This window comes from Falco peregrinus, chromosome 4 (genome assembly GCF_023634155.1).
Source record: "Falco peregrinus isolate bFalPer1 chromosome 4, bFalPer1.pri, whole genome shotgun sequence".
NCBI lineage: Eukaryota > Metazoa > Chordata > Aves > Falconiformes > Falconidae > Falco > Falco peregrinus.
Genome location: NC_073724.1, coordinates 97,378,085 through 97,393,251, shown reverse-complemented (window position 1 = coordinate 97,393,251; position 15,167 = coordinate 97,378,085). Strand labels below are relative to the sequence as shown.

The 15,167-nt window shown below is 37.3% G+C and overlaps 1 protein-coding gene across 4 annotated transcripts in view; it reads left to right on the top strand.

The window, feature by feature from the left end:
• Positions 1 to 15,167, top strand: part of PDS5B (PDS5 cohesin associated factor B) — a 115,290-nt gene that overhangs the window by 16,458 nt on the left and 83,665 nt on the right. For all 4 annotated transcript variants that reach the window (XM_055802045.1, XM_055802043.1, XM_055802044.1 and 1 more), the window contains exons 2-5: positions 5,708 to 5,833; positions 9,269 to 9,472; positions 13,955 to 14,041; positions 14,140 to 14,237. In XM_055802045.1, coding sequence (XP_055658020.1) covers positions 5,726 to 5,833; positions 9,269 to 9,472; positions 13,955 to 14,041; positions 14,140 to 14,237 — 497 coding nt within the window. In that variant the 5' untranslated portion in view covers positions 5,708 to 5,725. The remainder of the gene's footprint in view (positions 1 to 5,707; positions 5,834 to 9,268; positions 9,473 to 13,954; positions 14,042 to 14,139; positions 14,238 to 15,167) is intronic.

Sequence of the window (15,167 nt, the reverse complement as noted above, 5' to 3'; positions counted from 1 at the left end):
TTATTTGCATGTGTGCAATCTGTATTTTGTACTATAGAGCAAGTAGAGTATGTGTAGTTAAACTGTTTATAGAATACGATATATACGATAAATCATATGAATACTGAATCTTTTAATATTTAATATCATGGTGTCCTTGTTTTCACTAGGATAGAGTTAATTTTCTTTTCAGTAGCTGGTACAATCCTGTGTTTTAGATTTAGTATGAGAATAGTGTTGACAACACACTGATATTTTCACTTGTTGCTGAATGTTCATACTGAGTCAAGGACTTCTCAGTTTCTCGGGCCCTGCCAGGGAGAAGGCTGGAGGAGCACGGGAAATTGGTATGGGATGCAGCCAGGGCAGCTGATGTGAACTAGCCAAAGGGATATTCCGTACCATAGAACATCATGCTCAGTATATAAAATGGGGAGAGGGGGTTGGCCAGGGCCGGGGGATCACTGCTTGGGGACTGGCTGGACATTGGTCAGCAGGTGGTGAGCAGTTGCATTGTGCATCACTTGGTGTTTTTCCTTTTAAATTTGATTCCTCTCTCCCTTTCTCTCCTTTTCATTACAGTTGTTGTTGTTACATTTTATTTTCAATTATTAAATTGTTCTTACCTCAACCCACAAGTTTGACCTTTTTCCTGGTTCTCCTCCCCATCCCACTGGGAGCAGGGGTTGTGGTGGGGCAGCAAGTGACTGACTCTGTGGTACTTAGTTGCTGGCTGGGGTTAAACCACTGACTGTGCCAGTAGACTTAGCTGGAACTGAGTAGCTATTGAGTTCTGCTAATTATGTACAGAACAGCTCATCTGTAATTTTTTTATTTCAGTTTGACCAAATTTTGGCAATGGTACTTTTTACTAATTAGCTATGTTTGGAGTAATGAATTGTTCCCCATCTATGGTCTGGCTGATAATCATAATATTACATTAAATATGATCTTTTGATTTAATTTTTGTCACAGGAGGTGGATGAATAATCCATCCTATTTTAATGTCCAATAAATGCAACTTCCACTTCTGTTGCTTTTCCCATGCTTTAATTTTCTTGTTATAATTGTACAAAGAGTAAGTATTTTGTCTTCTTTCTGTTTCTTTTCTTGTACTGGTTTCTTTCACCATCCCACCTGTATAATTTAGTTTTCAATTTGTCAAACCTTTTTTATACACAACACTTCTCAGTGTACCTCTACAGACTTGCTCTTGGTTCCTGATTTCAAGTCTTTCAGGTTACAGTTGCAGCAGTGCTTCTGGAGCTTCTGTTTTTAAAAGAAGTAGTGCCTAGACATCTTAAGTCCTACTGTATCATCTCCTTCTGTATAAGGAGTTGAATTTATATTTTAAATGCTATCTTAGCTTAAGATATGGGTGGGGTTTTTTTTGTAGTTTTTGAAGTATTGACTTAGCTTGTAGTACTGCTTATCATAACCAAAGCCTGACTGAATCATGATTTTTAGTCCTATGTGTTAGGATTAGCATCTGTTTGTTATGTATTTGTTGAAGTTTCTCGTTATATTTATCTCTTTTTTTGTTATTTTGCAACAGCAGAAGCAGCACACATCTGACCAATTAGTTAGTAAGCTTACATACTGGCTGGTGCAAAGCATCTCAGTGCCTGCTATGTTTTCTTGCCTTAAAAAAGGTAGGCATGTGAGTATTTTCCTTGCCTTCTGACTGTATATATGGAATAATGCTGCTTTTCTGAAAACAAGGGGAACTTCCAAAGTTTCAGTTCTAAATTTTTTTTTTTTTAAAAAAAGTCAGCTGAGTCTCTTGTTGAATCTTGAAACTTTCATCGAATTGCCCTTTTCCAAAATGCTTGTCATCTTCCAATCTATTCCAAAAGAAGACATAGCATCTTTAAAAACAGGTTCAAAAAGCTTTTTGAAATTCAGTTACTAGGTATCACCTCACTGACTTATGGATCTTCATGCTTGAACATGTTCTAGATAAGCTAGCCTTGAGGCTGCTGTTCTTAGCTGTCAGTCTTCCTTTTCTTTGACAGAAGTTAACTGAAACAGCTGGTGTAACTGTTATGTGAAGTCACGGAGACTTTCACTTGGCTAGAATCAGGTTAAAAACAACCCCTCAGAAAAAATCCTAGATCCTACTACGTGTGCAAAATAATTATTTTGACAGACCTGGGTATGCACAGCTCTCCTGGCACTCCAGGAGAGCAGAAACTTCTAGCAGTGAGATGTGGCAAGCTAATTCAGTTTTATTTAGGTGGTGGTTGAAGTGATAACTGTTGTACAAGGAGGTAGTTTAGCACTGAATTTGTTGAATGATAGATTTTGTTTTTTCCTATTTATTTTAAATGATTCCCCCTGTATAGCTAATAGTTTTAATCCTAAAAAAAACTTTCAGAAGTCATCTGCAAATTTGTATTACATAGATCACAAGTTTTTAACTTTCCTAACTAATAGGCTGTTTCATTGAACATTTTTTAAATTAATTTTTGATCCTATAAGATATGCAGTATTAATGCCTATTTGGTGTTTTCTATACTTCTGAGAGGGATAAGTTATTTTCTAACCTTGGTTTGTTGCTAGGTGCCCACCCAGCTGCTCTCTCACTACCCCCGCTCAACATAATGGGAGAGGAGATGTGATGAAAAGCTCCATGGGTCAGGATAAATACAGGGAGATCACTTTACAACAGCTGTCATAGGGAAAACAGACTTGACTTGGGAAAGATTAATTTAATTTCTTTTTGAATGAAAATAAAGCAGGATGGTGAGAAATGGGGACAAAACTAAAGATGCCTCCCCAACCCTGCTTCTTTCCAGGCTCAACTTAACTCCTTCATTTGTGACTCTTCTACCTTCTTCCTTCCCCACAGAGTGGTGCAGGGGATAAGAGAGAAGGGGTTGGGGCAGGCCACAATCCTTCAGCTTTCCCACTCTTCCCTCACACTTTTCTTCCCTGCTGCAACGTGGGCCCTAACCAAGGGATTCAGTCCTTCGCAAATGTCTCCAATGCGTGTCCTTCCCACGGGCTGCAGTTCTTCAAGAACTGCTGTAGCATGGGCCCTTCTCATGGAGTACAGTCCTTCAGGAACAGGCTGCTCCAGCATGGGTCCCCTGCGGGGTCACAGGTCCTGCCAGGAGCCTGGTCTGGTGTGGGCTTCTCTCCACAGGCTGCAATGTGGGTATCTGCTGGCATGGTCTTCCGTGGGATGCAGAACAACCTGCATCACCGTGGTCTTCTCTGTGGGCTGCAGGGGAATCTGTTTCAGTGCTTGGAGTACCTCCTCCCACTCCTTCACTAACCTTGGTGACTGCAAAGTTAGTTTCACTCACATTTTTTTCAATTCTGTCATAGCTGCTGTGCAGCATTTTTTACTGTTTCTGAATTATGTTATCACAGAGGTGACAGCAGTGTCACTGATGTCAACTTCGGCCAGGGATGAGTCTGTTTTGGAGCTGGCTGGAGCTAGCTCTGTTGGCCACAGGGGCAGCTCCTGGTATTTTCCCACAGACACCATCCCTGCAGTCTCCCCTGCTACCAAAACCTTGCCATGTAAACACAATTCAGGTGATAAAATTTCAAACCCAGACCTTGGATACCACTTAGGCTCAAAATCTTGGTTGCATGTCAGTTGGACATACTAGCTGGTTAGTTCAACTTGACCATAATATATGAGATTCAGTCTTTGAATTATTTCAGAAGATGCTCCAAATAGGACTGTATCACCATGTTCTAATCAAGTTTCCACTGCAGTTAAACTTACGTGACAGCTGTCCATCACTGGAAAAGGGGAGTTTTGTTCCCCAATTCCTTTGGTTCTTGTTCCTTCACTTGAGTTAGCTTTGATGCTTGTCACATGCTTTTCAAAAATAATTAGGCTTGTATGTCTGAGTTGATGAGTTTGATTGGTCCAGCAAAGCATCTGATGCTTTTATACATTCTGGGATTGAGAGGAGCAAGACTCCCTTCTGCTGTGATAAGCTGTTAAAATTAATTTAGCTGTGATAACATCATCCCGTCTGAAAGCTAGAATGGAATATATGTGTCAAACAGCAAGAAGCGTGCACGTGGTTATGTCTTTTGTGCATTTTTGAGAAGTTCTAGGCTTACAGTCATGACAATGCATTAAGAAATAAAACAGGCATGAAGGTGGCATCATATTTTCCTGGCAGCATTGGCAAAAATTTACTTTAGTAAGTTCTGTTACATCCCAGGTTTATAATTATCTGTTTTTACTACAGCTGCAGGTATGTAGCACTTGGTTCAACTGTCGTGGATGTGTAAGTACAGAGGAGATGACAGAAACAGAGTTACATATCATGCCTGTTGAATGACATCTGATATGTTCATTCTACTCATATTTTCTTCACTTCCTACAATAAAAATGTATTGTGCTGTATGTATTCTTTACAAAAGTTACTTAAATATCGGTGGTAACTTTTTGTTTGGTAAAAGATTAGTAAAGATTAAGCAAAATCTGTAATTTAGGTTGTTACTATGAAATGTGACTGAAGAATACAAAACATGTTGGGATATTTTCTGGGGGTGGGGGATGAGTATTTTTCAAGTTCTATTTCTCCTTCAGTGTAGAAGGACCTTAGCTGGGCCAGTAAGTCTCACGGCAGGCTACACCGTCTGGTTACGGAACATGCTCCTAGCTTTTCTCTTCTTGTGGATTATAGTTGATTTTTATTCCTGATGTTAATCGTTCTGAGAAGTTCGAAGTGTATATAGATCCTCCTTGTATAGGAGGTCAGTAGGAAGAAAATGCCTGACTTGGAATTCACAGTTCAGGGAAGTGGTGACTGTGAGGAAGTGTTTCAGACTTTTAAATGAGTAAATAAAAATATCAAGGCAATGGCAAAGAAGTTTTATTTCCCTTGTTGCATCCTTGACTTGTAACTGCCCTGGTACAGTCTTTTTCTAAAGTCCTAATTATCCCAACACATGCTGTTTAGTTTTTTTCACCATCTTTTGTATTAATTGCTTTTTATGTTAAGTAAAGCTTTCAATTCAGCTATTTTCTCTGCAGCAGGAACTTTACATAGCTTAGGATGGATTTAGGTGGCAGTCTGCCTTTGTATCAGTTTAAAGGGAATGAGAAACAGAGTAAGTTGTTTTCATAAATGGAATGTAGGAAAAAGACACCCTTGCTTATCTGCAGTCTTTTGCTTGAAAACTTGGCTTTATGGTGTAGAGGAAAGACTTCCACTTGGTCTGCTCTTTTCCTGTCCAACTTCATTTTCTTCTCTGGCAGTATTGCCAAATTAAAATAAGTCACGTGTAACAGTTCAACAGCACTGCTATTTAGGCTTCTGGGGGAAATTGTGCTCTATTTAGTTGTTTGGAAAAGACAACTTCAGATGTCTGTTCTCAGTCTAAAAAGCCAAGCTGGCTAGAATTTGTTATTTCCAAGTGGTGGAAACAGTTCATACAGTAAGATAAGATTCTTGGTTGCATCTTTTCAGTGTGAAGATTAAATAACTTGCAGGAGTGAGGAGTTTTATATTTTTTTTCTGTTGTGTACTTGAAAGTTTTATTGTAATATAGGACAGTCTATCTGAATATCAAAACCATTGTGGTCTGTTACAATAAAGAGTACAGAAAAAAATCCAAATCTTTTGTCCAGTTTTTTCTTTGTATGGGTTTTGTTGGTACACTTCTAGTTGCATTTTGTTTGTAAAAATGGGACAGATAACGTTGTTTAGCTAGTTTATGTTTACTTTGACTTCTTAATTTTTTTCCACAGTTTTAAAATTGTGAAATCATGGCTCATTCCAAGACGAGAGCCAACGATGGAAAAATCACGTATCCTCCAGGAGTCAAAGAAATCTCTGATAAAATATCTAAAGAAGAGATGGTGAGAAGGCTAAAGGTTAGTAAGCAAGTAACTGTTTGCAGATTGAGGTTTCTTCTATACAGCATTTGATGATGCTATTACTGTATTTTCTATGTGAAAGGATGATTTCCTTTGGGCTTTACCTTTTCTGTGCTCAGAAGGAGGAACTTGTTGACCATCATGCCTTCTGTTCTACCACTTTCTTGAAGTGACTTGTCCAAAAATGTTTAAATGAGTTAAAAAAATCACAAATGGAAATAAACTATATTAATTTTAAAAAGTATTTAAATTTTATTTCAGTTCATACTGAAATAAAAAGTCAGTTACTGACATAAAAGTCAGTACTTTTAGAGAAGCAAATACTGGAAAACATAGAAAGAGTCATAATTTTGGAAAAAATATGGATGCCTCAGAATACATTCCTTTTATGCATTTGTGCTCTTTGGGTTGATTATAAAACCCTTTATTCTTATTATTTTAGCCTGTATCATAATGAAGGTATTCTTTGATTATATTACATATTTCTGTTTCCTGAATTTCTTGACCACTTTTTTTGGCTGAACTCTACAGGAAAGTTGGAGTGATTTGAGTGATAACTATGTTACTGCAGTTCTTTATCTACCCACGTATTCTCACAAAAAGACAGGCCTGTTAGTATTGTGCAGAAGCAATGCCTGCAACTTGGGCTTGCCCTGTGGAAAAGGAGGGAACAGATGTGGGAGAGGAACCTTAAGTATTCTAACAGCTGGAAGGGCTTAATTTGGAGTTTATTTTCGTAAGAATTAGTCTTAAGCCAGTTGGAACTACTAGTAAATGAACAAAACCCCAATAAAACTCCAAAGCACAAGGCTTCCTTGTGCCCTTCCCACAGTAACCTGTCTGTGCTTTGGGAACTGGGCTGCTAGACTGTAGTTGATATGCTGCATTCTATTATGTTGAATAGAAGGAAGGCATTTATGACGTCATGTATGAGTGACCCCTAACAGAAGAAATAATTAGTTAGTGCTTGCTTTTTTCAGCTTGTGAAACTGCACACAGTTCTTACACTTCTTTTCCCTATAATTTCATTTTTCGCCTTGAATCCCTGGTCCTTTCTGCCATCTTGACCTGTCTTGCTGGAGAAGTGTATTTTGCAGGACGTCCTGTGTTTCTTGTCAGCTATTGATTCTGGCTGTGCATTCAGGTAGACAGGCAGGGGAAAAACCGCATAGTGTTTCTTTTATGAAGGATCAGATGGTCTAGGCTACACAAGTGTATTGACCTACAGTTCCAGGTGTTAAAGAGCAGCAGTTGATAAATAAGTGAACTATTAGTCTCTTAATTTCCATGACTGCCAAATTCATATAAGTATTGGGGAAGAAGCAGCTTTCAGTGGATTTTATTTTGATTTACATGAGCAGGTAGTTTGGTGTTTGTTGGTGACAAATGTATTCATATAAATACAAATTATTTGGAAATCTGAGAAAAAAATGGAAAACATGCACAGTGAATTTCTGTATTAGCATAACTTACCTGGAGATGGTGTGGATCAGAAATGTATAAAATTTCCCAAGTTATAGTAGATTTGGAAAGGAGATAGAAACTAAATGGTCGGTCATGAAGTAGCACTGAAGACAGAAAAAAGGTGATAAACACTTGGAAATGATTAATAGCGTGAGAAAACTATTTTTTCCACAGATTTTTGTAATACACAAGAACCAAGGCATCATCTAATGAAATATATTAACTTTAGGCCAGCAGTCTAATAACATAATTTTTCATAGGTTATAACTAAGCACCAAAGCTTATTGTAGAAAGATGTAGTGAAAATTGAATGGGTTAGGAAATACAGACCACATCTGGAAGATGAAGTATTCGTCATGGCAATCTGTGTGCAATTTTAGGCTCAGGATTCCTCTAACCTATTGCTTTGTGGGAAGCTACAAAGTTACGCAGTGAGAACTAGCTTGGTTTTCTACGTTTTACCTTAAGCACTGTGACAGATTGCTCTGGAGACAAGATGACTGATTTTTGTTGTCCTGACCAGTATGGAAGTTCATGTTGTCAGGGAAGAGAAACTGAAGGTTCGTTTCTAGAGTAGACAAAAATCATAACTTGTTGCAAGTACTCTTGTGACACCTGTATATTTATTCATTACCTTGTTGGTTATGTAAGTCTAAGTATTTTCCATAGAAATGAAAACAATTCTGATTTTTAAATTACTTTTGGTAGTGTGTAAGAGTACCAGTGCACTTGAATTGATTCATCTGCTGTCTGCCTGGGAAGGACTTCATTTTTCTTGCAATGGAACTTATGTGTGTATCTAAGTTGCTAGTTTTCTGTACCTTTTAGTAAAGGATTCTTATATGGTTAAAAACTTCACTGCTGCGTGATCCTAATTATGCAAAGTCCTTTATTTTTTTAATTAAGTATGATTTATTTCTACCTGACTTAAGTATAGTAAATTTTTTGGGCAAAACCCCCAAACAAACAAACTACAGCAAAGTGAAAGAATTTGTAGTGTTTTAGGGCTGTGGGGGTTTGGGTTTTTTGTGAGGAACTTTACTGATATTGTTATTGTAGAAAAATATCCTTTCTTGCCCTGGTGAAATGGATGAGAGTTTTGACTTTAATTCACAAGACTGTATAATTAAGACTTTATTTACATTTTGTTAATTTTAACAAGAGTCAAACTCCTTAAAATAACTCTGCCTTTGTGATTCCAATAAGAAATTGGAAAAAAAATGTAATTACTTCTTGTCAATAGGTTTTTCTTCTCCAAACATTTCTTTAAATACAAGAAGCCTTGCCAGCTAGCAGTTACTAATTATGGCTTTTCTTGCTTTTGTTCTGTTTAGGGTGTTAAATACTTGGTGTCCAAGACTTTTTTTTTTTTTTTTTTTTCTTCCATAACTTCAGTGTACTGGCTCTTAATAATAATAATGGCCATTTTAGTCCTGTTGGGTAGCATGCATGCTGCTGGGCTGCATTGGATTTATATATGCTTCTGCTGAAAGTGCATGGTCTGCTTCTGGGCAGCACAAACTTGTCCTCAGAGCAGTAGTAGAGAACAACTTGAAATTGAAAGAGAATAGAGGGAAAATAAATTGTAACCCTGAGTACTTCAGGGACAGATAAATATTTTAAATAAAGTTTAGCTGTTTTCTCAGTTTTTCAGTTTATGGCTGTAACAGTGAATGCAGTTGTAGTTTTTGAATTGGCAAATGATTATATGGTTTCTCAAAAAGATATGTAAAGTACTACAGCTAGGCTTTCAGTAGTTCTGCTGACACTGTGTCTTGGAACAATTGGTAGAGGATGTTACTAGGTCCATCTGTACCCAGAAAAATAAGATGCTGGTTACTCAAATGAGTACTGCTGCATTGCTAATAATGCTTTGATAGAAGCTGCACAAAATCAGAAAAGGAACTTTAAGTAAGGACCCTGTTACACAAAGTATTTTATTTTATGTACTAATGTCTGTCTTTTTAGATGGTTGTGAAAACTTTCATGGATATGGACCAGGACTCTGAAGAAGAAAAGGAGCTCTACCTAAATCTGGCTTTACATCTTGCTTCAGACTTTTTCCTCAAACATCCTGATAAGGATGTACGTTTGTTGGTAGCATGTTGTCTTGCTGATATTTTCCGAATTTATGCCCCTGAAGCTCCATACACTTCACCAGATAAACTAAAGGTAAATTGAATTTATCTTTTTTTCCACACCAGGTTTTAAAACTGAATGATTGATACAATTGATTGACTTTTTTTTTTTCCTCCCTTTATTTCTGGTTCAGCCTACACAATCTGAAGTTTTTATTTGATTCTGGGATAGGGATGTTTGATCAGGTCAAGTGTTCATCATTGGAATCGATATGTAGTACAACTTTCAGTATCTTGTAGAGTTTTGGATTTATATTGAAAATAAATATTCAACTGTCATTGGGATTTGCAGGTAGTGGTCTGTTACTTTAAAAATACTGATATGTCTGTAGCTTTTATCATAATCTCTTCCAAGATAGCTAATTCCTTCAATTGGGAAAATACCTCTGCTGTTTCCAATTGAGCTACCAAGAGATGATTACTGTATTTTTATAGATAAAGGCTTTATTGAAATAAAGAAAAAGTATTTTTGTACAGAGGATAATGATGCCTGATGTGAATTGGAAACGCTACAATTATAAACATCACTGATCCCACTAGATGGAGATGGTTGATAAAGAAATGCCAGGTTTGAAAAGGTGGTACAGATCTGCCCCATCTGTTTCAGAAAAATTAAATTTTTGATTGTTTGGTGTTTTTTCTTTTTTACTTTTTAACAAAAACTAGAAATCTAACTTTTTTTCCAGCTTACAGCTTACGAAATCAAATTACTTCCCTTACGCAGTCTGAATCTGGAGTGATGAACTGAGTCTTACAGAAAATCTTGCAGGGGAAACCACTGAAAAATGCATACTTGTTCTGTCTCCCTGATTTAAGACTGTGTAGGGCCTTTTTTGTTTCATTTTGCATTTTTTGGGGTTTTTTCTACAGTAGGATAAAAAGATGGTTGTGGTGGAAGGTGTATCTGTTATCACTCAAGAAGAAATCACTCAATTTCTGATCTAGTGATTGCACCATAAGTGTTTTGTAAGTGGGACAAATGGTATGCTTTCAGCTGTAGTACATCCTTTGTTACCAGACATACTGGAGAGACACCCAGGGATTTCTGTTAGATATATTTTCTTATTTCTGAATTGTTGCACCTCTGAATAGATACTTACCTAGTTATCTTATTGATTGCACCATCTTCAACTGGCGACAAACATGAGGCTTCTCTCTGTGCTATATGTATTTCAGTCTTGTTTGAGACATCCTGATATCTACTTCAGTTTTGAGTATCTTTTTTCCTTTGCTTGTTAGGCTTAGAGGTTTGGGGTTTTTTTCCTCTTTCTGAATTTGGCTAACAGATTATAATGGTCCTCTTATAGAATTTGATTTATCAAATGCTACTAAGTTTCAAATGTTATAGTATATAATATTGGAAGGCTTACGTTACTCATACTTGCCATGTAAGCATACTACTACTACTTGGACAGAGCTCTGAACAGACTAGGAATTTTCACTGTCAGCATTCAGTTCTGAATTCTGAAATCTGCACGGTTTGTTAATGCAGATTTCTGAACACATTTTGAGAAATAAAGACAGGACAAACAATAGAGACTTTGCCTTGGGCTATTGAGGTAGGTTTTTGCAAACCCATTTCTGCTGAAGGCAGCTTTTTTGGTTGCAGGACAAGCTCTGGTACAAAGTCAGAGTTTCCTCCACTTTATGAGAGAGGTAAGAGGAAGAAGGCTTCCTCTTGAGTTGTATCTTGGCACTATTTTTACTCAGCATTTAATATTAGATCCATGTTGAGTCTTTTCTAGTATGTTTAGCACCAAAGTTAAAGATGGCAAAGGGAAGTGTTGAGAAGGATAATTTCTTGAGAGGAGAAAACTTAAAGAGTTTTTGCCGTTGCTTGAGACTCTTTGAATCTCTCTAACTTACGTATTGTGTGAGGTACTGAGAGAAGGGCTCAGAATTTCAGGTTTCCCTCTTTTATGTGTATCTGCAGTGTAAATCTTACCTTCCTCACTGAGTGTTGAAAGAGTTTTGACGACAGTGATGGAAAATGCCACAAGTAGGCTAAAAGCAGGACTGGAGCAAAATTGCTCTTCTGGGATCTGGGAACATCTAACTTCAAGGCCCTCTCAGTCTGGAGAAAGCCTAGATCCTAGATCTGATTTTCTGTGGGGAAGATGTTCTAATCACTGCTGTTTGTCAAAGAAAACAACTTGGACAAAGGGACTGTGTCTGACTCAGCTGAAATGGAGACATTTAAGGGTGTATATGGTAGCATACCTCAACTGTTTGGATTCGTTCTGTGGTGAAACCCCTGGCTGTGATGGTTACTGAAGCTGTTACATGGCTAATTGGTATTGATACAACCATCCACAGAAACACTGAATGTTCTTCCTGAAGTTGAAGTGTAAGCTCTCTTGTTTTTAGAGTCTGGGTATTAATGTAGACTTGCTTTATGGAGTCTGGTGTGAAACCATATTGTCCTATTTGTGACAGTGTTGCAATTTCTTAGTTGCAGCTACAGTTTATTTTATCTGGTGTTTGGCATTTATAAATGCATATTGAAATAGTATATTCTGTGCGCTCAAAAAAGGGAAAAACTTTGGGTCATATTACACTAGATACTAAAAATCCGTGAATACTTTTGAGTTGGGTCTGTCTTGCTTTCTTTAAAAGAGGAATAGGAAAAGATAAACAAAATGAGGAGTTAACTGCTCTTTTTTTCAGATGATGCCATTATTTATGAAGCATTGAGATGCTAGACATATTGTACACATGCTACTCATCACTGTATCAGATCTGAACGCAGACATTGATAAGTACTTTGTAAATAGGAAGCTTGGTTTTGGTCTCAATAGGGTCTTTGAATCACATGCAGTAAGTGCGTGCTGCATACTAAGCCGGAGGATAGAAAGTAAAGATACTTTCTTTAGTTTTGGTTTTGATTTTTTTTTATTTTTAGTCTTTTAGTTAAAGTCTTTCTTCAGATACTCTTAAGAGATTCATCTGTACAAGTAAAGTTTAACAGAATAATTATACCTAGGGCATGAGTTCTAAGATGAAGTAGTCTTTCTATTTGGCATTGGTCATTCTCTTGGATGCTCCCTTTCTTCTTTAATTGCATCTAATCCTTCACTGAGATTCAGTTTGTATGTCTAGTAGATTTTATGGCATCTTCTGCTATATCAGTTTCAGAGATGATGGAACTCATTTTGGGTGGGTTCATGGCCTGCTAGTGGTTCAGGCACTAGCAGGGGATTATTTGGACTGGCTTTTGCCTGTGGACTGAATGCTCTTTAGTGGTTGGAGTCTGTTAGATGTGTCCGTTGAACTGTATTTTTGGATTTAATTTCAACTAAAGAGTCTAGCTTGGGTGCTATGTAAATGATCAGAAGCATGAACCAGTGGTTCTTCTGATTATCCTTAAGACTTCAAAGGCACAATTGATCCAAATTTAAACGTTAATGTAGCGGTATCTCAGAACAGTGTGCTTGCTCTGCATTTTTGCCAAGAGATGATGATGTTGAGTGTAATCTAATTCTTGTTTTTACCTAGAACCACAGTGAGTGCTCAGCTTAATGATTAGGGCTGTATTTTGTGGTTGTAGCATTAGAAGAAAGGAACATCATCCTTATCTTTTGTCCATCTCCTTATTCTTGGGGGCAGGGCTGGGGGATGAGAGGAAATGTTCCTTTGAAAACATAGAAGAGCTTTCTAGACTATTTCTAGGATAGCTTTTTCAGGTGTTTATTATGGCAACTTTATACCTTTTTATTTGAGTTAAACTTAGATTGTTAGATGAAATATTACAGATATTGTGGTTGTGAACACTGTGTCTGGTCATATGTACTTCTGAATCTTTTGATTTAATATAGTAGTTAATGAATTTCCAGCTGTTAATTATCGGAATGTAAAAAGCATTTTAAAAAGGCACCTTCCTGTGTGTTTCCAATCTGTTCATAATCGACTGTTGCTTATAACCTATATGAATTTACTCTGTGTGAGACTTTTTCTGAGTAAGTCTTCTGGTGATGAGAATTGATAAAAGAAGCAGGAGAAACATGGTTTATTGGTTTTTGCAAGAGATGCGATCTGTGTCAGTAGCATGATAACTGAGAAATGCACGAACAATACACTGTAAACATATAACGCTTGTTGGAAAGCTGCAGTTTCCTACTGCAGTTTTCCCTTCTGTTGAAACCTATTGCAGTATGAGGTAGAAATGTAAAATTCATTGTCCTTCTGAATAATCGTTTGACTACTGCAGCATGTCAGCCAGTTGCAGCTCTGTTTGTCAAGCTGAGCATTTTTCTTTGGAAAATAAAACCTTTTGCTTCCTTAAAAAAAAGTTACTTTCTCAACCCTTTGAGGAAACATGAGGCATTTTAAAATTACTCCTTGACATTCTCTATAATGTTTTTGTAGATAGTCTTCTTTTGGACCGTGAAGTAGCGTGTCTGTTACTGCTGCATATTTTGTAGTGAGTGAATACTACTAGTAAATTTAAAAGTTAGTTATTTTAAATTTGAAAGCTTCATTGCATTTGCTTAAATAGCTATCACTTCTTTCTTTTCAGGATATATTTATGTTCATAACAAGGCAACTTAAAGGTTTAGAAGATACAAAAAGCCCCCAGTTTAATCGGTATTTTTATTTGCTTGAGGTAAGCTTCATAATTTTTTCATAATAACTGTGAAATGTAATTTTTCAACTTTATCTTGTATTAACTATTTATTTTTTTCCCTCCCCTGTTCAACACAGAACATTGCTTGGGTCAAGTCTTACAACATATGCTTTGAGTTAGAAGACAGCAATGAAATTTTTACACAGTTGTACAGAACACTGTTTTCAGTAATAAAGTAAGTGTTGTCACCCCTTATTAATTATGTTATTGTGTGGTTGAGGTCAGAAGTTTCTAACCTAGCTGTTTGGTCCATTGTGTGACTTCTAGCATCAACGAGCTTAGTTTTGTAATTCAGCTTAACTGAAGGTAGCAGTATAAATATAACAAGCTGTCAGTTTTGCCTGTTTTAATTAAACAGACACACTGCAAATCATCTTTTTTTTCCTTAAAAAGAATTACTTTGGTTGTCTTTTTACTGTGTTTATTTGATTCCATTCTTGAATGGTGCAATAGGCAGTTCTAAGGAATTTGGAGGATAATTGCTAGAAAAATAAGAGCCAGAAAATAGTGGACACGGGAAGGTACTGCTAGAGATCATCTAGTCTGTCCCCCTTGCTCAAATCAGGTTAGGTAGAGCAGATTGCCCAGGACTGTAGTAGCATGCTGTGTTTTGAGCATCTCCGAGGATGGAGACTCCATGGCCTCTCTGGGCAACCTTCTAGTGCTCAATCACCCTTACATTTAAAAAGTTTCTCTTTCTTATGTTTAAACGGTCTGTCCTGTATTTCACCTTGCACCCATCGCCTCTTGTCCTGTCACTGGACACCACTGAGAAGAGTCTCGCCCTGTCTTCTTTACTCCCAACATCAGGTATTTAAACATAATGATAAGTTCCTCCCTAAGCCATCTCTTCTCGAGGCTAAAAGAACGATGTCAGCTCTCTCAGCCTCTTCTTGTATGAGAGCTGGTCCAGTCCCTTAATCATCTTTGTGGCCCTTTGCTGGACTGACTTCAGGATGTCCGTGTCTCTCTTGTGCTGGGAAGCCCAGAACTAGACACAGCACTCCAGATGAAGTCTTGCCAGCGCTCAGTAGAGGGGAGGGATGTTCTAATAGGCTATCTTTTCACGGTAGGGACAGATACAGTCCTCTTAACTCTCTTAATA